We start from the raw sequence: 22,537 nt of genomic DNA, 5'->3' as shown, positions 1-22,537 counted from the left end.
GTGTTAGCCAGGATGGTCTCGATCTCCTGACCTCATGATCCACCCGTCTCGGCCTCCCAAAGTGCTGGGATTACAGGCTTGAGCCACCGCGCTCGGCCCAAAGACACTTTCTAAAACACTTAATCAAACATCTTATAGCCTTAGATCTCCTTTTTGCCCCTATTGGGCGTTGTATGTGGTGCTGAACAAAACTGAATGTTGCACTTATCTTTTCTCTGATTTTACTGCTGACACTTACTTAAAAAGGTAGCTAATATTGCTGTTCCTCTAGATGCTGCCACCAAATACATTAAGGAATTTTTTTTTTTTTTTTTTTTTTTTTTTTTTTTTTTTTTAGGGGAAAGACACATAATGTGTATACAGGAGCAGCTAACAATTGGTTTGCAGGCATCCTGCATAGTGGATGGCAAACTTGGCTATTACAAGGTTTTCTTTTTCTTTTTTTTTCACAACAAATTTATTTATTTTTCTGGATGCTGCAGACAAACATCTTTATTAAAGACACTATCAAAAGTTTGGCAAAAATTTCAAAAGAGATTTGTAAACATAATGCTTCCCTTTTCAACTGGCAGCACTTTGAAAAGACAATACAGTAAGACAATACAACTTGAATCAACATTAGTTCAAAATCCTTATATTTTTGACCACATAACTTATGTTCCCACATGATAAAACAAGTGACAGTTTAAATCAATGTCAACAGATAAACTCCATGAAATGAAAGTTTGTGCTGTTTGATGAATCACAGTATGTTATGGTTAAATATATCCACTGTTTTTTATATTCCTGGCACCAGGATGAAAAAAAAAAATCTTTAAATGTACATCTTATGTAGGTAATAGCTTCTTTGCATATCTCTCTTCAAAAAATACTTTATAGCAGTACATAAATGGGTTACCTATACATTTAATTTTATAATTTTGTCCCAAAACTATAGGTCTGTTTCATTTTCATGTCATATCAATTTTTGCCCAACATTAATAAAGCTGACAAACTTGTTGAAATGGAAATGCTTTTGTCTTCCACAACAAAAGTTGCAATTTGATAGAAAAAACAAAACAAAACAAAAACACCCTACAGTAACACTCATCAGTTGTTTAACCTGAGCGTTTGGCCTACTAGGAGTAGCAGCTTTTTTTCCTTTATGCACGCTCACATCCACACCACCTCTGCGCACATACGGATCAAGCACACACTTCCAGATGCTGGTAGGCCACAATATGCTTCCCATTGCTCTAATCAAGTGGGAAGCAGTGTAGCTGATGATTAACCACACTACGTACAGGACTAGCAAACACCTTAAGGCAACCATTGCAATGGGGGTTAACATGCAGGGCGGATTTAACGTTCTAGATCAAGTCAGCCTGTATATACATGTGTGTATGTGAATCTATACACATAAACCTTTCTATTTTGTAACCCTCCAAGATAATGTTTATTTTTTTAAATTTTGTGCAAATTTTAAATATTCTACCATTTAAGGCAAAGAGTTTGCATTAAGAAAGGTCAGAAAATAGGCTTATGTTCATCCAAAAGCATTTCACCTTGCACATTACTATTGTTTTTTAAACACACACAACTTTTAAGTTTGGACACTGGATCCCCAATATCTAAAAAATCATTTCTAATAACAAACACAGGTTTTTGAGGGAAAAAAACTGACTTGAAATGTGGACAATGGATCCCCAAAACCTAAAAAATTATTTCTATTAATAAGCACAAGTCTTGGGAGTGGAGTGGTGGGGAGGACCAGAAAGAGCAGCTTCGAAATGCAGGGAAGCAAAGTAAAATGGAAAAGAAAAAGTAACTCAAGTTTACTAATACTGAAACTTTGAACAGCCAAAGTTTCACCTTTTTAGAATTTAGAGCAACTCCTTTGGAATTTTAAATAAATAAGCTTAAGTTTACTCACATCTTCTGGTCCAAGCAGAGTTCTAGGGCCATTACTCTCTGCTTGCTGTTGGTCAAATTCACCTATTAGCTTTTTTTTTTTTTTTTTTTTTTTGAGACGGAGTCTCACGCTGTTGCCCAGGCTGGAGTGCAGTGGCGCGATCTCGGCTCACTGCAAGCTCCGCCTCCCGGGTTCCCGCCATTCTCCTGCCTCAGCCTCCTGAGTAGCTGGGACTACAGGCGCCCGCCACCGCGCCCGGCTAATTTTTTGTATTTTTAGTAGAGACGGGGTTTCACTGTGGTCTCGATCTCCTGACCTTGTGATCCGCCCGCCTCGGCCTCCCAAAGTGCTGGGATTACAGGCTTGAGCCACCGCGCCCGGCCACCTATTAGCTTTTTGATGTGAGCCAGCTTGTTATGAAGATACTCACATTTGTATTTTTCTTCATGGTAATTGGGACTAGACTGCTTTATCTTCTGATATTCTTGTAAGACTTCTTCATGAACATTCTGATACTCTTTTGAGCCTGGAGAAAGGTGCTTTCTTTGTGCATCTAGTTTGATAAATCTTCTAGCTACAGTCTCCATCCTGGCATGCAAAGCTCTGTACTCATCATACTCTGCATTGAAGTCATCCTTATAATTCTGGCATTGCTCATAGGAGACGATAGCGATACATTTTATCAAATAATCTAGGAGTTCAGTTGCTGAAGTTTCCATGGAGGCAGTGCAATCCTTTTTAACTCCTCCACTGGAATTTGGACTGGAGTTATTTAGCTTGGCAATTTCCTCTTTTCTCTTAAGATCTTCCTCCTTTTCCTCAATAGTCTCAATGTTGTGCTTTTTTATTTGGTCCTTTTCCTTATGTTTTTTAGACTTCTTTTTGGACTTTTTGTGAGACATTGAATGGTTTTCTTCCATAGGCTTTGGACACTTTAGTAGAACTGAACCAGGGGGTAAGGTTTCCAGAGAAGTCCTAGAGGTATATTTGTCTTGCTGATCCTCATAGATATTATCGTTTTGACTCAAACTGTCAACAGGTAGGTCTTGGGTCCCCCGGCCTTCTGGAGTGCTAGGGGAATTGGAGTTAGAATTTACAATCTGAGGAGGATGTGAGATGGGCAGATGGGTTGAAGGCAGCGGTGGAGGGGTGGGGATGGCAGCAGCCGCAGGGGGCAGCAGGAGGCCTGCAGCAGATTTTTCACTGGTGGGATGCAAATGATCATTTAGTGTTGGTGGTACTCTGTTCATCAGGTGAGATATTCGGGCTTTTCTATTCATTTAAGGATCACTAAACTCTGAATCCAAAAGCCGTTTCTGAGGAGAAGATACAGCGTCTCTACTAGAACATACAGGAGACTCTGAACGGCTGGTGCCTGCAGCATTCTGAGATGGATTTAGTTTTCTAGAGACCACTGACTCCAATGACCGTCTGTCTATTTCACTGTATCCAGGCCAGTCTCTTTGAAGCTCTTTAAAAACATAATCCTTTAAGGTATATGAGAGGTCTTTAGGATTCAGATTGGCTACCTGTTGCAGAATTGCTCCCAGGGAGTTGTTGTCTTTTTGATTGACACCATCTTTCTGGAGTCTAGCAAGTGGCTCCGGTTTCTTGCAGGCCTTCAGGGCCAGTAAGTGAATCACCCTGTCCTTGTATGGCCTCTGAGAGACGCTGCTGCTGCTGTGTGTCTCTCGAATTGTATTTGCAGGGTTCATGGGGGTTGACCGTTTCCTCTCAGGAACTGTATCTGAAACAGCTTGAGGTGCTTTCCGAATTGGCACTCTTTTCCTTACATATGGTACACCGAGTTTGATAACTTTTGTGCTTCGGTTGCGGGATTCCTCCTCTGCCTGGGTCATTCTTTCTCGTGTCATCTGATCCGAGTCGTTTGTTGCATACACTGTAATTTTAGTCTTATATAAATCCCAGGCAGTTGATCTGGGAGGCTCCAGAGCTGGAGAATGTTTGCTGGATGCATTCAAAGCTGCCCTGAGGGTTGTCTTTGCCCACATTTGACGAATAAAAGTTAAAGTTATGAACTTCATTGAGGAGATCATTTTTTGGGAATTTTGACAAGCCCTTGGAGTCCTTGGAACTGAATTGAAGGTCGAAAAGAATTAAATTCTTGTGGCTTTGGTAAGTGTTGATGGCCCGGATCGCCGTCTCGGTGAGCTTCACATGCAGTACAGGGATGTCATCCTGCCCCAGCCGGCCGCACGAGAGCCCATAGCGCTGCTCTTCCCTCTGGCCCGCTGCGCCCCCTGCCGCCATCTTAAACTCTCCGCGGTGCCGCCGCCGCCGCGGCTCCAGCTCTAGCCTCCACTGCGGCCCCGATTGCTTGGACTTCTGCAGCCGCCGCCACTGCTAGAGCCATTCCGCTGCTGACTTACTGCCAAATACTGCGCGGAGCCAGACCTCGGACTGCCACGGCTGCCACCAGCCCCACCCTCCGGCCCCGCGCCCCGCCCCGGGCTCGTCTCATTGGTCTCATTCCCTTCAGAACCGCCCTCATCGGCCGCCCTCCACCCTCACGGGGGCGGGGCCCAAAGTCGCTGGAGTTCTGCTCCTGGGACCCGACGTCCGAGAGGTAAGAAAGCTATTACAAGGTTTTCTAATCCTTATGTTTCTTTTAGTAGATCTCCAGGTTACTGTGCTTTGTATTATCAGGCTACTTACAAAAATGAATACCTCTTTAAATCAGGCCATTTTACAGCAAACTATGGTCCTTGATCACCATTATGCTCTGAACAAAGACTATGACCAATTGCACTTGAATACCGTTGAAGTTTCTTTATTGACTGAACTTTGAATTGTTTGATTTTGATCAGTTTGGCTTGTGGAAAGTCCTATTAAGAAGAGTTCTTTAGTTCGTTGGTATTATCCTGCTGATAGCTATTATGAAAGTTTCCCTGATGTATCCTCTCAAGAGTCTTAAATTCTCATATGCAGCTATCCTTTGTATATTAAATGGGCTCCTTATGGTTAAGATAACAAAAACATGAAGAAAGCACATAAGATTCCAACTAATTTGACACTGTGAATTGTGAATTCTGAGCTGAAACCAAGTAAGTCCCTTATGATCGTGACAGAGTCCAAGCTATTGGTTAGCCTCTCAAAATTGAGAGGCTGAAATCCTCCGACCAAAATTAACCCATTTGCCCCTTCCCTCCAGCTCCTGGAAACCACTACCCTAACTCTGTTTCCATAAATTTTGCTATTTTGGAGTCCACATATAAGTGAGATCATGTAGTACCCACCATGGGCTTATTTTGAGGCTTTGAGTAAATCACCATCTCTTCGTGCTAGGGTATTCTGAGTCAATCTTGTTACAAAAGATTTTGTTTAGGTAACATATTGCAAAACATTTCATAATTCAATGGTTTCTTTCCCAGAAAAAAAGCAGTGAAAGTTTCAATAGCCAAAAAGTGTCTAACTCAACTGACCTTTGGCAAAAAATATTGGTATAACTCCAGATGGCCCTAACTTCTGAAGGTAATACTGCCTGGCATATGTTGATAAACAAACAAAAACAAAAAACCACACACACACAAACCAGCTTCTTGTCTTTAAATGCACAAGAATGTTAGCACTTAAAAATTTGAAGATCCACATAAACTAAACAGAACTGTTCAAGTTTTTAAAGGGAGCTTGGAAATTTGAAGAATGTAAAGTTAAAAATATTGCCCTCTGATTCTTATAATTATTATTATTTTTACTTCCATCCTCATAGCTTCCCTCCTATCCATTATTTAGGCAATTTTGTATCCAAATTTAATCATTTAACACCTTATTTGTTATAAGAATACGTTGCTATGTTATTTTAAGCTTTTCTGGGCAAATTACACATAATTAGATAGGCTGGGTTAGGGCTGTCCACAAGATCCCAGCCTAGAGCGTGGTACAGTAGCCTATTTTCTCTAGGACTCTTGCTGCAACAGGATATGGGAGAAGGGAAACATCAACATTAGCAGAATGGGAGGAACCAGATTATGAAGACATGATCCTTGCATTCTGGCACCTCTCCAGCTGATTGAGAAGAGGACACAGAGGGAGACAGACATATCGTCATTTCTATAATTATAAGCTCCGCTATGTGCTGAGAGGATAGGTTCTCAAAGCCAGTTAGTGTACAAGCAGTGGAGGTGGGGACTGCCCTACTTCTCCTGCCTAGGGTCACACAGTCTGGCCGATCTGGAAAGACTTCCCTGAGAAAGTGACCTAGGAACTGATATCTTAGTGGAAATAACTAGGCATTGGGAGGGTGTGAGGTGAGGAGAAGGTCAAGAGCTTTCATGCAAAGGGAACTTTGTGCGGAGAGTTTAGGCAGGAAGAGGTTTTGCAGAGTGGGGGAACTGAAAGCTAACAGCCAGGCTAAAGCACAGAGCAAATTATGCTGGAGTGTGAGGTGATGTCAAAAGGTAGACACCAGGGCTAGAGGGCGCATAATCTTGCAGGCTGTGCTAATGATTTTGTTTTCTACCCCAAGAATGCTACTTTAGGATATCAGGCAAAAGGTTAGGGTGATGGTGACAGTGGAAATGTAGAAAAAGGAACTTATTCAAGAGGTATTTAAAAAGAAGTGAAATAGAGATGAGTTGGCGATAGATTGGATTAAAAAGAGTGAGGGAGAGGGAGGTGTCAGGCTGCAGCCCAGGTTCTGAGTTGCCAAAGAGGAGTCTTTTCCTCAAGGTGAGCTAAGCCCTTGGAACCACGATTTTTGGTCACTTTTTCTTATTTTCAGTGTGAGAAGTGGGGAGTTGGCTGTCCAGGTACACACTGTCCTCTTACACTTATTCTTTAAAACAGAGGCGCATATTTGGAGAGTGAATGAGTGAGGAGCCAGAGGAGAAGGTAAGCCGACAGAGGCCAGGGAGGAGAGAAGGAAGAAGAGAGTCTGGGGGTACACCCCCGAAAAGGAGTCAGGGAAGACAACGCAGAGGCCGGGGAAGGGAGAGCAAGAACCATGACAGGGGGAAAGAGAGGCTAGGGAACACTGAGGTGGAGGAATCCTGGGATATGACAGTTGTAAAGAATTGTAGCCAACCTAATCCAGTCCTCTCAATGTGCAACTGAGGAAATTAATTTTCATGTTTTTACTTTATTGTAAATGTGATACTTGCACTTGAGAAATTTTGGAAAACAGAAAGATGTAAAGCAAAGTAAGATCACTCACAGTCCTTCCACCTGGAGACATCTACTGCTAAAGCAAGGACTTTGCTCCTTTTTTCCCTTTGCATTTTTACCATGGTTGGAATTGTAACACAGACACAACCTTATGTCCTGATTCCAAAACATAAATAATGGTTGTAAAGTGTCCCACACTTTGACCCAAAGTCTCCGTTGAAACAGGAGATTGAGACACGCCAGTTGTGAAACCTACTGAAGTGAGCGGCGGCGCCAGGACTCTTGGGACCCCGACCTCTTTGCAGCTTGCACAGCTAAGGGCGAGGACACCCTTCAGCAGAAGCAGCAAACCGCTGACAAGCCGAGGCAGGAGGCCTGCCGGGGTCAGGGCTTGGGAATTGGCTGGCACCCAGCGGAAAGGGACGTGAGCAGAACAGGAGGCGAGAGGAGTGCGCAGGTCAGAGGGCGGGGCGCGGCGGAACTCCGGGAGGCCCACACGCCCGGCGATACTCCGCGAGGTCCCCACGCCCGGCGATATGGGGTGCCTGCTGTTTCTGCTGCTCTGGGCGCTCCTCCAGGCTTGGGGAAGCGCTGAAGGTGGGTGGAACGAGGGCGACTGGGTGCGCTCGCGGGAGGGAGGAGAGAGGGAGCTGGCAGGGACTGAGGGCACCACCTGATGGGGACGGGTGAGACCAGGGACGCACTGGCGCGATCCAGAGAGAAAACTCGCTACTCCTTGGCTCCGGGGAGAGGCAGCGCGGCACAGAGTTCGCTGGCATCAGCCCCCCTCCTGAAGCTCATCTCCTCTTCTTTCCTTCTTCTTTCTCTTTATGCTGGCTGCTCCCCCGGCCACTTGCAACGCGCCTCCAATGTTCATTCTCTCCCAGTCCCGCAAAGGCTTTTCCCCCTCCGCTGCCTCCAGATCTCGTCCTTCGCCAATAGCAACTGGACGCGCACCGATGGTTTGGCGTGGCTGGGGGAGCTGCAGACGCACAGCTGGAGCAACGACTCCGACACCATCCGCTCTCTGAAGCCGTGGTCCCAGGGCACGTTCAGCGACCAGCAGTGGGAGGCGCTGCAGCGTGTATTTCGGGTTTATCGAAGCAGCTTCACCAGGGACGTGAAGGAATTCGCCAAAATGCTGCGCTTAGCCTGTGAGCTGAGGGATCCTGGGCCGGTACCTAAGGGGAGTGAATGGCCACAGAAGCTCAACTGGGAGACTGTGGCACCACCTGATGAGATTCTCTGCTCTGTCCACCCTCTTCTGATTTCCTTCTACCTGGGGATGTCCCAGTCTTTGACTCTTCAAAGTGTCCCTCGTTCCTGCCTACGCCGGGTCACTTACTCTCCTTTCCCTGAAGTCTGGGTCCCCATTATAACCTGCACATCAATTTCTTCTCTTTCATCTCTCCCAGTCTTTCAAACCCTTCTTTGATCTCTTTCCATTCCTCTCCACAGATCCCATGGAGCTCCAGGTGTCTGCTGGCTGTGAGGTGCACCCTGGAAACGCCTCACATAACTTCTTCCATGTAGCGTTTCAAGGAAGTGATATCCTGAGTTTCCAAGGAACTTCTTGGGAGCCAGCCCAAGAGGCCCCACTTTGGGTAAACTTGGCCATCCAAGTGCTCAACCAGGACAAGTGGACGAAGGAAACAGTGCAGTGGCTCCTTAATGACACCTGCCCCCAATTTGTCAGTGGCCTCCTTGAGTCAGGGAAGTCGGAACTGGAGAAGCAAGGTCAGCCTGTCTTCCTTACTCCCTGCACTCCACTTCCGGGCTCCAAACGGGCTTTTCCATTCCAGGGTTCTCATCCCTTTGAGCATTCAAAGAAGAGGAAGGCCCAAGAGGGGCTGGATAAGGGGTGAGGGTATTTATTCATTTCACAGACATCAACTGAGCACCTCTTGGGTTCCATGAATTCAGTTAATGAACAACTGGGGGTGAAAGGTGTCAGGCAGGTAGGATCCCTACTTGGTGGGGGGATGTTAATTAATGCAATGTTTGAAATAGGCTACATATGTTACTTCCAAACAAAGGGCGTTATAGGAAAACAGACAAGGGGCATTTATAGGAGGCTGGGACCAGAGGAGAAAAAGTATCAGGAGAGGGACCCTGAAGAAGGTGGGACAAATGGATTGAAAATTGTGAGAGACTTCATTTCCAGAAGTGAACATGCCCAGGGCATGAGCTTGGTATGAGGCCTGGAGACTCTAATGCAGTTTTCACTTTAAGATCCCCCCCGTTCCCTTGTTGGATACAGTGAAGCCCAAGGCCTGGCTGTCCCGTGGCCCCAGTCCTGGCCCTGGCCGTCTGCAGCTTGTGTGCCATGTCTCAGGATTCTACCCAAAGCCCGTGTGGGTGAAGTGGATGCGGGGTGAGCAGGAGCAGCAGGGCACTCAGCGAGGGGACATCCTGCCCAATGCTGACGAGACATGGTATCTCCGAGCAACCCTGGAGGTGGCCGCTGGGGAGGCAGCTGGCCTGTCCTGTCGGGTGAAGCACAGCAGTCTAGAGGGCCAGGACATCGTCCTCTACTGGGGTGAGAAAGAGCTGGGCCCCACTGGAAATGGCAGGAGGTAGTCCTCAGGCATAGAGGGAGGCACTGGGGAAGGATGTGGCTTGATACACCCAGGTTAGAAGAGTTTAGGAGATGAGGCCCCCAATAAGAGGGATAGAGAGAGGGGTTCCAGATACAGGAAGGAGGGAAATAAAGACCTGAAAGTTAAAAAGGATTGAGATAAAGTGTTCTGTATACAAGAAGAAACAAGACTACAAAATTCAAGGATCCAGAAGTAGGCAGCGAATAAACAATTCCAGGAGGATTCATTCCTCGGCAGAAAGGGAGCCAGGCCTTTGGGAAGGCAGGTTAGCAAAGATAGCTTGGTTGGTTGAGTGATCCCTGTGTAGGAGCCGATGAATCTGCCTATAGTATCTCATCTCATCATTCACAGTTTTCTTTGAAGCAAGTACTGTTCTTCTCATTTTATAGATGAGGAAATGGAGGCTGAGATAGGTTAACTGCCCGGAGCTACATAGAAAGTGGATGGGCTGAATTTAGATTCAGGTCTGCCTTGCTACAAACCTGTTGCCCTTTCCCTCCATGCTACACTAGCAAATGCCAAAGTGGGCTGAATTTGGGATGCCCAGGCACTGAAAACAAGATGGGGAATCTAAACTTATGAGAAATAGAAATCAGTGTTTTAAATGGAGGAGGAAATAAGAAGCACCTGGTACCCTCATACATGCCTAGACCAGGGGATCGGATATAGAGAGGGAGGGGTCCTGTGCTAAGAGACAGCCTATGTTCCTCCAAAGCAGGTGGGAGCCACACCTCCGTGGGCTTGATCGCCTTGGCAGTCCTGGCATGCTTGCTGTTCCTCCTTGCACTCATTGTAGGCTTTACCTTCCGGTTTAAGAGGCAAACGTAAGTCTCCCCTTTCCTTTTCCTCAACCTCTCTCCCCTTCATTCCTGGCTCCGCTTTTCCTTAATGGTCTTTCCCTTTCTATTCTCTCACAGTTCCTATCAGGGCATCCTGTGACTTGCCTTGCCACATCTGTGTCTCTGGAACCCAGGGTCTCTGGACCTCAGGTTCCTAGGACTTCAGCCCTGGTCTGCTGGGGAATTGAAGATGAAAGGAGAGATACCTTGAAAAAGTAGAGAACAGTCGTAAGGCAGCTTTCATCACACCCTTTTAACACTTATCTAAAAGAATTTAAATTCTTTAAAAAAAAATTACACTACAAGTTTATAAGCCCAAATGGCTCTGTGAAATCAGAAGGGCAGACGCCTGCAAACTTCTGTCTGAAGACCTACCAGGGACAAGCAGGTAAGAGCTGGGGTGTGAGTGTGTGTGACGGGCTCTGCAATGAACTGGAACGAACGCACATGTCCTATCCAAAGGCATCAGCTGCACTTGCTTGTTGCCAAGTGTGAAGTCAGCAGGACCTGGTTTGGCTTTAACCATTTTTCAAGAAAACTGGAAATCTAGATTTTTGTGCGAACATGCCTGATTTTAAAAGGTTGACTCAAGTTTTTACAAAATACTATGTAGGACATCCAAATACATACCTGCTGACTGATGACAAACCCAGGAGTTTGTGTCTCTTTTATAAAAAGTTTGCCCTGGATGTCATATTGGCAGTTGGAGGACACAGTTTCTATTGTAAATTTGGATTTACGACTGAAGAAGGACATTTCCTCTTTAAAAAAAGTTAGATTATAAGAAACAGAGGCGTCTCACATTTTTACTTGGTGTAATTAATAAATGAAGAGAAATCATAGTGTATGTGTATTATGTTGAAAAAAATTACTCTGAGTAGGGATGTTTATCTCAAATGGTCATCCCTTTTTTTCCTTGGAAGAAGATTGTCATGAAGGCATCCCTTCCTTCCCAAAACAACAATAGCAGCAATAGCAGTCTCCTTTACTTATAGCTATTAAAAGAGACAGTGCAGGGAAAGGGCTACCACTTGGGCAAGCACGAGGTGCAGCGATGATGGTGATGGTAACCCAGCTATGCTGTGTTCTTATCTTAGAGAGGACAAAGCAGGAAACTTACAGGAACAGCAGACCTTTCTGATGCCAAAGAAATAAGGAGACCAAAATCATGTTTGCCTTGCTGGGAGGTAATCTCCTGGCAGTCGGGGTCCCTGAACACCCAGAAAAAATAAGTGAGACTTAACTGTTGGAGAGTGTTTGTTTGAGAAAAGTGACATTTCACACTCTCTGTACTAGACTTGCACATATGAATTTAGGATATGGGAGAAGATTCTGCTAGCTTCAACATATCCCAAAGCACTTGGACATACCTATAATCCAAGTGCTCGGGGAGGCTGAGGTTGGAGGATTGCTTAAGGCCAGGCATTTGAAATCAGCCTGGGCAGCATAGTGAGATCCTGTCTCTACAAAAAATTAAAAAATTAGCCAGTCATGGTGGTGAGCGCCTGTAGTCCTAGCTACTCTGGAGGCTGAGGTGGGAGGATCCCTTGAGCCCATGAATTCCAGGTTAGTGTGAGCTATGATTGTGCCACTGCACTCTGAGGGTGACAAAGGGAGATCCCCATCTCAAAAAAAAAAAAAAAAAAAAAAAATTTGTGCTAGCTTCTAAATCAATGGTTCACAAATTGTAGTAACCTGACCAGCAGCCTCAGGAGGACCTGGGAACTTGTTAGAAATGTAAATTGTTTTGGGCCTCATCCTATACCCCCTGAATGAGACACTCTGGGTCTGGGAGCGGGCTCAATAGTCAAGCCCCCTGGTGATTCTGATGCTTAGCTAAAGTTGGAGAACCACTGTTCTTAGGCATTGTGCAGTGTTATACAACAACTTCCTCAAAATGCTAAGTGAAAAGGAGATTGGCCTGGCGTCAGTCAGGGAAGGCGTCCTGGAGGGAGGGGAATTTGAAGCAGGGTTTTGAAAAACAAAGGCAGTGAGGTGAACCAGCAAGTGCACTGGCTGAAGGGCCTGGAGTTCTAGCCTCTGAACCAGTTTCCTCCTGTGCCAAAGGAGGATAATAATGTGTCTTTTTTTTTTATTTTATTATTATTATACTTTAAGTTCTAGGGTACATGTGCATAACGTGCAGGTTTGTTACATATGTATACTTGTGCCATGTTGCTGTGCTGCACCCATCAACTCGTCAGCACCCATCAACTCGTCATTTACATCAGGTATAACTCCCAATGCAATCCCTCCCCCCTCCCCCCTCCCCATGATAGGCCCCGGTGTGTGATGTCCCCCTTCCCCAGTCCAAGTGATCTCATTGTTCAGTTCCCACCTATGAGTGAGAACATGCGGTGTTTGGTTTTCTGTTCTTGTGATAGTTTGCTAAGAATGATGGTTTCCAGCTGCATCCATGTCCCTACAAAGGACACAAACTCATCCTTTTTTATGGCTGCATAGTATTCCATGGTGTATATGTGCCACATTTTCTTTATCCAGTCTGTCACTGATGGACATTTGGGTTGATTCCAAGTCTTTGCTATTGTGAATAGTGCCGCAATAAACATACGTGTGCATGTGTCTTTATAGCAGCATGATTTATAATCCTTTGGGTGTATACCCAGTAATGGGATGGCTGGGTCATATGGTACATCTAGTTCTAGATCCTTGAGGAATCGCCATACTGTTTTCCATAATGGTTGAACTAGTTTACAATCCCACCAACAGTGTAAAAGTGTCCCTATTTCTCCACATCCTCTCCAGCACCTGTTGTTTCCTGACTTTTTAATGATCGCCATTCTAACTGGTATGAGATGGTATCTCATTGTGGTTTTGATTTGCATTTCTCTGATGGCCAGTGATGACGAGCATTTTTTCATGTGTCTGTTGGCTGTATGAATGTCTTCTTTTGAGAAATGTCTGTTCATATCCTTTGCCCACTTTTTGATGGGGTTGTTTGTTTTTTTCTTGTAAATTTGTTTGAGTTCTTTGTAGGTTCTGGATATTAGCCCTTTGTCAGATGAGTAGATTGCAAAAATTTTCTCCCATTCTGTAGGTTGCCTGTTCACTCTGATGGTAGTTTCTTTTGCTGTGCAGAAGCTCTTTAGTTTAATGAGATCCCATTTGTCAATTTTGGCTTTTGCTGCCGTTGCTTTTGGTGTTTTAGACATGAAGTCCTTGCCCATGCCTATGTCCTGAATGGTACTACCTAGGTTTTCCTCTAGGGTTTTTATGGTATTAGGTCTAACATTGAAGTCTCTAATCCATCTTGAATTAATTTTCGTATAAGGAGTAAGGAAAGGATCCAGTTTCAGCTTTCTGCTTATGGCTAGCCAATTTTCCCAGCACCATTTATTAAATAGGGAATCGTTTCCCCATTTCTTGTTTCTCTCAGGTTTGTCAAAGATCAGATGGCTGATCTGATCTTTGACAAACTTGAGAGAATAATGTCTGTCTTGATTGTCTCCTGGACTTGTGGAGTTCAAGTGTGTATTGCCTTAAAAGATGTGGAGACTGTTGCTGTGTTTGGTACCACATCGCCCTCAGGTGGCACTCTTCAGCTTAGGTTCCTCTAGCAGTGTCAAGTTTGTGAACCAAACCCACTGGCCTTTCTGCATTCTGAGGGCACGTGTGTTAAAGTCTCTACTGATGTCCTTTTGGAAACGCCTCTGCATGAATTTATGGTAGCTCTGACTCATCTTTAAACAATTTTAATTTATTTAGAAAATAAAGGCTTATCTCTCCAGGAAATTTTTTCTTCCTTCAAATAAATACTCAGTTCCAAATATCTCAGATAATCCTAAGAATTCATCTTAGAACATGTTAATACTCTTTTTATGAATATCTTGTTTCTTATTGAGTGTTGTGCTGATTGTCAATTTATTACCACTCTGCTCCAAATTCATTCTTCATAATAGGCACAGTGATAATGACCAGAGTTCCTTTAAAGTCAGCACAATGACTTTCTCCTTTAAAGTCAGCACACTGTTAAGCTTTTTCAGTACAGGGCCCTGGAGGGACACAGCAGGAGGAAGGGGCTCTCCTGCAGCTTCCAGCTGCTGCATGGTGGGTCAATGAAGGGGCTGTGAAGACATCCTGTGTGGCACTGCTTGTGGTCCCTGCCCCTCCCAGTACATCATTCTATCTGCAGACCCTCACATCACCTGTGCTTAATCTGCCCCCTGCCTGGAGGTTTCCACTGAGCAGTACTTCCTCTGCAAGCCCCTGCCTCAAGCCAGGACAGTTTCTTCCAGCTTGTCTAGCTACTTCAGGCCAGCTTTGGCCTGGGTAAACCTGTGAATGTCTCTGCTACCCAAGGTATGGGACTGAACCATGCCTTCTCCAATAAGATCTGCGCCCCAGCCTTGGGGAGGAGTCACACTTCCGAGTTGCTCTTCTTTGGATATTCTCCTTCCACCCTAGGGTTTTTTTGTTGAATTTTCTTATATATTATAATTGTTTTCTTATTATGTTTAATAATTCTGTTAAACTTCCTCTGCTTAACTCACGGTGGAGTTTCCATTTCCTGATTGGACTCAGGAGGATACATGTGTCTTCTCAGCTATACACAGAAATCTGTGAACTTTCCAAAGCTACTACTTGAATTTGCTTTTGCTTATGAGTCTATGGCATAGAGTTGGCCCACTTTGCTTTGTGGCGTAGCTCTTTCTTTAAGAGCTGAGAATGGATGTTCTTTTTTGCAAAAACCATCCTTGGAAGTACCTGCTCCACTTTTTTTTCTTCAATTATTTGTTTGTTTGTTTATTTATTTATTTAGATGGAGTCTTGCTCTGTCACCCAGGCTGGAATTCAGTGGCGTGATCTCGGCTCACTGCAACCTCCACCTCCCGGGTTCAAGTGATTCTCCTGCCTCAGCCTCCCAAGTAGCTGGGATTACAGGCACACACCACCACACTCAGCTAATTTTTGTATTTTTAGTAGAGATGAGGTTTCACCATGTTGGCCAGGCTGGTCTCAAACTCCTGACCTCGTGATCCACCTTCCTCGGCCTCCCATAGTACTGGGATTACAGGCATTAGCCACTGCACGCAGCCTCAACATTTATTACAGGTTCAAGGGGTATATGTTTAGTTTTGTCACAAAGGTATATTGTGTGACGCTGAGGTTTGGAGCACAAATGAATCTGTCTCCCAGATAGTGAGCATAGTACCCAATAGGTAGCTTTTCAGCCCTTGCCCCCCTTCCTCCCTCCCGACTCTTGTGCTCCGCAGTGTCTATTGTTCTCATCTTTATGTCCATGTGTCCTCAATGTTTAGCTCCCACTTATAAGTGAGAACGTGTGATACTTAGTTTTTTGTTCCCATGTTATTTCATTTAGGATAATGGCCTCCAGCTGTCTCCATGTTGCTGCAAAGGACATGATTTCAGTCTTTTTAATGGTTACCTAGTAGTCCATGGTGTATATGTACCACATTTTCTTTATCCAATCTGGAGTTGATGCTGCCCCACTCTTAGTGTATCCTCTCCTCTCATTCCCTGGGGTCTCTGTTGCTTAGGGTAACTATAATTGAGAGGGTGCTTGTAATCATTAAGCAGGATGACAGTTGTAAACTGAGACTGGCTCAGACAAACTTTGCTCATTCTATTTGTGCTGTGCAGTTGCTTAAACTGGTTCTTCTTCCTTTGTGGCCTGGACCCTATTCTCAGGCCACATATGTCTTCTCGCTTCCCACTCCCTGTGATGTGATTTGAAAACTGCCTCTAGGTGGAAAGGCAGGGAATAATTAAAGGCTCACCTGGATTATTTTCCCATACTCAGTATCACAACACTCACTTTCTGTTTTTCTCAATGTCTGAAAACACTTGTTTAATATATTTTGATGAGTTTCTACATGTTTTTTGTTGTAGGAAAATATCTTTCTTTCTCTCTCTTTCTCTTTCTGGAGATAGGGTCTTGCTCTGTTACTCAGGCTAGAGTACAGTGGCAGAATCATAGCTCATGGCAGCCTCGAACTCCTGGGCTCAAGAGATCCCTCGGCTTCAGCCTCCTAAATAGCTGGGATTACAGGAGCACGCAACCATTCCTGGCTAAGTTATTTTTATTTTTTAGAGATGGGGGGTCTCACTACATTGCCCAGGCTGGTCTTCATTTTTTTGGCCTCGAGCAGTCCTCCTGCCTCAGCTTTCCAAAGGGTTGGGAGTACATGCATGAGCTACTGTTCCAGGCCTGGTTTGGCTTTCTTGGGGCATTTTTATTTAGTTTTTAATACACCTTCTTTTCAAAAATCCTAAAGTTATATAGCTGGATAATATTTTGACATTTTAACATATGCATTTATTTCTTTTCTTACATGTTTCCTCTTTTCTCCTCCTTGTCTATGTAAGATATTTACACATTTCTCTTTGCCTCAGGGGAAGAATGTGGCAAGATAGAAAACAGAAATAGTTTCCCAGTCATTCTGTGTTATTTCCAGCAGCACTATCTGGGAGGGGACAAAAACGCAGAGAGAATGACTATGACGTTCTGCTGGACAACAGGTCATGGGTAGCTTAGCAAAACACCCATACTTATAATTGTGGCACAGAAATCTCAGAAAGGCTACTGTGTCTTAAAAGGCTGTGCAGAAAGTGATATGTCTATTTCAGGGATAATCAGTATGGCTTAACCAATGAGTGTCAGTGAGTATAAGAGTTAGAGTTCTGGATTGGGGACAGAAATCAGGAAAAACTAAAATTACATGTTTTCTACCACTGGACGAATGATGCTCAGAGTTGGAAATTACGTTAACTAATGGAAAATAAAGCGATATCCAACATATTGTTGGATATTGTAAGATTCACATGTATTACCTGTGGGATTTGTGTGGGATTACTAAGAATTATTTTACAGAACATGTCTGTCTCCTGGATAAATCATAGCCTCCAGCACTGGAGCCTGTGCATTTTGAGACAATTGCTGTGACTGTATGGGGACATGTATTTGAAGTCTGGAGATGGACTTAGAATTTAAAACTGATTCCTGAAACTTCTGTAGACTATAGTAAACACTGTAAGATGACGATAGAATGATCTATAGCCCATAGTGGACATACGGTGGTTGGAAGATGAAAAAATCAAGGTAAAACCAGTCTTGTTAGAATTTTCTGAGAGGATTAAATTCTGTTAGTTTCAGAAAAATAACTAGAAATGAAGGAAAGTGGAAAATTACATATATGGCCTGTATTTCAGACTCTACGTTTCAACAATAGTAATAATAGTAACACAGTTACTACAGCAACATCAGCTTCTTGGTAAGAGATGGGCACGGGCCGGGAGAAATTTCAACTGAAAAATGTGAATCTAGCTCATAGGGAACAGTTTTGGGTAGGTGTAAAATCATATTGCCTAATAGACCTTCAAAGAACTGAAGCTCGTAAAGCAGAAACAGAAGTGAAGTGGTTTTCTCACCACCATGATCAAAAGAAACCTGACACAGTTAATGTAATGGTGGTGGTATAATCCTAGACCAAGCGAGAGAGTTCAAAAATGTGGTGGTTGGAATAGCCTACTGACTTTGCAGCCTTTGGGGAGTCCAGCAAAAGCAGCCTTCTATTGGGCCTGAGAGCTGGCTGTTAAGGCAGAGGGACCGTCATGTCACCCACGCATGGAAAAAGAATAGATACACTTAGCTCTTTTCACGGATGATGTTACCATATACCTGGAAAACCCAAGCAACCTTATTTGGAAAAACAAATAGTAGAATTTATAAGGGAATTTCAACAGGTAAAAAAGATGAATATATGAAAATCAAAACAATTTTTTTCCTGTTAACAATAACCAAGTAGAAATGTAAATGGGAAATAATAGTCTATTAATAGTCCATTGAAAAAACAAGAATTTTAAAGACTTAAGAATACCTTTCACAAGAATATTGTGGACCCATATGAAGAAAAGTATAGAGTCCTCTGAAGGACAATAAACATGTTCTGAATTTATGAAAAGCTGTGCTATAGTCTTAGTTTAGAACATTTACTATAGTTAAATATTAATTATCTCTTCAAATTTGTAAATTAAATACAATTCTAAGTAGTATTAAAATGACCCCAACATACAACAAATAGTAAAGATGGGGAATCTGCCATAATAGATATTAAAACCCAAAGCCAATGTCATCAAAACATCATGGTAATAAAATAGAAGTTGACAAATAGAAGAATAGAGGAAAAGAATAGAAAGCTAAGACATAGATCTCAATACATAAGGAAATTAATCTATGTATGAGATGTCATTTCATATTACTGCAAAGAATAATTAATGGATGGACCTCCTATGCATATAGAAAAAAACTAATTGGAACTTTGCCTCATAGAATAACCATAAATAAACTCCAGATGTATTAAAGACATGGAAGGTTTGAGTATTTTTAATCAAAGCAGAAATACAGAAACTATAAAATAAAATATAGATATATTAACAAATAAAATGTTTTTAAGGCAATAGATGGCATAAAGCAACCATAAATTGGGAAAATATCTGTATTACAAATGACAGATAGTGTTAGTTAGTATTAAAAATGAGCATAGTCACTCACAAATTTATAAGAATAAGTTCAACACTCAGATAATAAATGGGTAAAGACTATGAAAAGATAACTCATGAAGAAAAATTTAACATTGCCAACATAACAGAGATAACCATTCTCATTAGTAGTCACAGAAGAATCATGAGATATCCATTCTAACTTATCAAATTGATAACAATGAAGGAGGATAATATATTTTTTTAACAGCTTTTTGAAAGCTTTTTGGCAAAAATCTCTTTACATGAAAAAGTAACGGGCCCCTGAACTCAAAAATCCTACTCTTGGGAACATATTTTATTAAAATGAAAGCACCATTGTTTGAGGATGTATGTACAAGATGATAGTTGCAGCCCTTCATGTGTGTGTGTGTGTGTGTGTGTGTGTGTGTATGTGTGTGTATATATATATATATATATATAGTAGTGGCCAAAAACTGAAAATAGATATTAATTAGGACTAAGTGCAGTTGCTTAAGGCAAAAACAGCCCCCCCCAAAAAGAGGCTTAAACAAGTAAAAGTCTTAGATAAGACTTTTACTCTCTTACAGAATAGAAGTCCAGATGTAAGCACTCAAAGGCTAGCTTCCTGAGGTTAATAGGGACCCGGCTTTGTCGAGCTCGTTGCTCTGTTACTCGTTATTATGCTCCATGCGAAATGCTAAAGTGTGATCCATCACAAGAGTTTTCTGGGTAGCAGGATGGAGGAAGAAAAAAGGACAACGCCTTTATCCCCACTTTTAAAGTGAATTAACAGAAGTAGGAGACATGAACGCAAGCCTTCTGCTACTGTCTTAATAAGAAGCATTCATGCGACCACAGCTACATGCCAGTGAGGCTGGGATATCTAGCATTAGTAAGAATATGCCTAACTAAAAATCAGGTTTTGTTACTAATGAATTTGATGAGGCAATTTGCAGTTTCTGTTACAGGCAAACCATGGAACAATGGGCAGTCATTGAAAGAAATGAGTTAGATATATTAACTTAGACTTGAAAGAACTAGAACAACTTTACTAAGTTTTGAGAATCTGTAACCAATTTATTTCTCTTACATTTTCCTTTGTTTATTCACAAAAATTACACATAATTAATATGTTTGTTTAAAAAAGTTCAAAAGACCACTTAAAAAGAAAAGTTAAAACACAAAGAGATAAAAATACTGCGTTGGTTTAATTGACAGTTTTTTTCTTTTCTTAGTGGTACATAAAATATTTGCATAATTACAGTTGGTGACATCTTAGCATGATGAAATACAATATCATAATTTAAATTAATATGAAAGTATGATATAACATTACGACAATAGATACCATATGACTCTGATAATACCTTCATTTACTTTCCTAAAATTTTACAAAATTTTTACTCTTGGTTATCACCTCAAAAGAATAGGTAAAATCTTTTTTTTTTTCTTTGGAGATGGAGTCTCACTCTGTCCCCCAGGCTGGAGTGCAGTGGTGCAATCTCGGCCCACTGCAACTTCTGTCTCCTAGGTTCAAGGTTCAAGTGATTCTCCTGTCTCAGCCTCCCTGGTAGCTGGGATTACAGGCGCCCACCACCACACCCGGCTAATTTTTGTATTTTTTAAAATAGAGATGGGATTTGGCTATGTTGGCCAGGCTGGTCTTAAACTCCTGACCTCAGGTGATCTGCCCACCTTGGCCTCCCGAAGTGCTGGGATTACAGGTGTGAGTCACCGTGCCCGGCCAGTAGGCAAAATCTTAATGCATGACTTTGTACTACCACAGCACATCTTCCTGACTCTTGGTATCTAACTCCCTGGAGACCATTTTTTGGGCTCTACTCCTCACCCTCCTGGAATCTACCAATTCTTTGTTAGCTCCCCTGATCAGTGTGCTGGCTGTCTTGCTCCAAAATCTGTTAATCAATTGTGGGTCATTCAAGGGCTTTTCAAAATGGAGGAAAAATAGTTTATTTTATGGAGATGCCATTTTCTCTTTTCTTTTCCAAATTATTGGAATCTAGGTGAAGAAATACTTCATCTAAAATACAGGGTCATGGATGCTATGAATCGGTTTGCTGAAACTGGAAAGGTAAAACCACATTTCTCAGACTACTTTTCATTTTCAGTGTTGGATGTATATTTGGTTTTAACATTTAGATGCACTCTTGGGACATTTTTAGCCAGGCTTTTAACTACAAATGCACTTTCTTTAATAGATACAGAGTTATTCAACAACTCTGATTAAATGAATGAACACCTTGAAAAACACAGGCTACCAAAGTTCACCCAAAAAGAAACAGATGGTCAGGGGTGGTGGCTCACACCTGTAATTCCAAAACTTTGGGAGGCCGAGGCGGGTGGATCATGAGGTCAGGAGTTCAAGACCAGCCTGGCCAACATGGTGAAATGATGTCTCTACTAAAAATATAAAAATTAGCCAGTCGCAGTGGCTGACATCTGTAGTCCTAGCTGCAAGGGAGGCTGAGGCAGGAGAATCACTTGGACCTGCAGGGCAGAGGTTGCAATGAGCCAAGATGGCACCACTGCAATCCAGCCTGAGTGACAAAGTGGGATTCTGTCTCAAAAAATAAAAATAAAAAAAAAAGAAATAGATAACCTGAATAACTTTTTCTGATATTGATAATTTGTATTGTTCCTCTTTTTTTCTCCACAGATTAGTCAGGCTAGAGGTTTATTGGTTTTATTAATCTTTTCATTGATTTCTTTCTTCTATTTAATTCGGGTTTAGTTTGTTCTTTTTTTGCTAGCTTTTAAAGATAAAAGCTGAAGCTATTGATTTGACATCTTTATCCACTTCTTTAAAAAAAATTAATAGCTAGTTTAGTGACACAAAGAAAATAAATTGTGCCTCTTCAGCAGATAAGTCCTGATTGACAAAAATCATGTAATATACATATGATTAAAAATTCAAACAAATGCTTACAGAAAAGAAAATTAGTATCCCTTCCTTTCCGCTTCCCATTGTCCCTCTCATAAGGAATAACCACTCCTATTTACTTTTTAAACAATTCTTAAGTTGATACATAATAATTGTATGTATTTATGGGGTACATGGGATATTTTGATACATGTATACATGCATAATGATCAAATCAGAGTATTTAACATACCCATCACCTCAAACATTTACCATTTCTTTGTGCCTGGTAACATTTCAAATCTTTTCTTCTAGCTATTTTGAAATACACAATATGTTAACTATAGTTACCCTACTATGGTATTGAACACCAAACTTATTCCTTCTATATAACCGTATGTTTGTACACATTAATGTGGCCACACCACATTTTCTTTATGCATTTATCCATCGATGGATTGAGATTGATTCCATATCTTGGCGATTGTGACTAGTGCTATTGTTTTCCATAATAGCTATACTGATTTACATTCCCATGAACAGTGTGTCAGAGTTCCATTTTCTACACATTTTCTTCACCAGCATTTGTTATTTATTTATTTATTTATTTTTTTGGATAGTAGTCGTTTTAACTGGAGTAAGGTGATATCTCATTGTAGTTTTGATTTGCATTTCCTTGATGATTAGTGATGTTGAACATTTTTTGATATACCTGTTG

General features: G+C 42.3%; 1 protein-coding gene and 1 pseudogene across 10 annotated transcripts; one reads left to right on the top strand and one right to left on the bottom strand.

Moving 5' to 3' along the window:
- Nucleotides 1–4,346, bottom strand: part of LOC102143309 (RNA polymerase II elongation factor ELL2-like) — a 45,890-nt pseudogene extending 41,544 nt beyond the window's left edge.
- A 96-nt stretch (nt 4,347–4,442) lies between these two features.
- CD1D (CD1d molecule) lies at nt 4,443–11,296 on the top strand. 10 transcript variants are annotated; one of them, XM_074040058.1, is made up of 7 exons: nt 4,443–4,478; nt 7,241–7,472; nt 7,938–8,169; nt 8,474–8,752; nt 9,276–9,554; nt 10,334–10,439; nt 10,533–11,296. In XM_074040058.1, the coding sequence occupies exons 3-7, from the start codon at nt 8,154–8,156 to the stop codon at nt 10,552–10,554; spliced, it is 702 nt and encodes a 233-aa protein (XP_073896159.1). In that variant the 5' UTR covers nt 4,443–4,478; nt 7,241–7,472; nt 7,938–8,153; the 3' UTR covers nt 10,555–11,296. The 10 variants fall into 10 exon arrangements, with proteins under 10 accessions (XP_073896159.1, XP_073896149.1, XP_073896141.1 ...); XM_074040048.1 differs by having other exon boundaries at nt 7,241–7,612; XM_074040040.1 differs by having other exon boundaries at nt 7,241–7,612; nt 10,331–10,439.
- Nucleotides 11,297–22,537: the final 11,241 nt, after the last annotated feature.

Source organism: Macaca fascicularis, chromosome 1 (genome assembly GCF_037993035.2).
Source record: "Macaca fascicularis isolate 582-1 chromosome 1, T2T-MFA8v1.1".
Lineage (NCBI taxonomy): Eukaryota > Metazoa > Chordata > Mammalia > Primates > Cercopithecidae > Macaca > Macaca fascicularis.
Note: the sequence above shows the minus strand (reverse complement) of the source record. Positions and strands in the feature narration are given on the sequence as shown.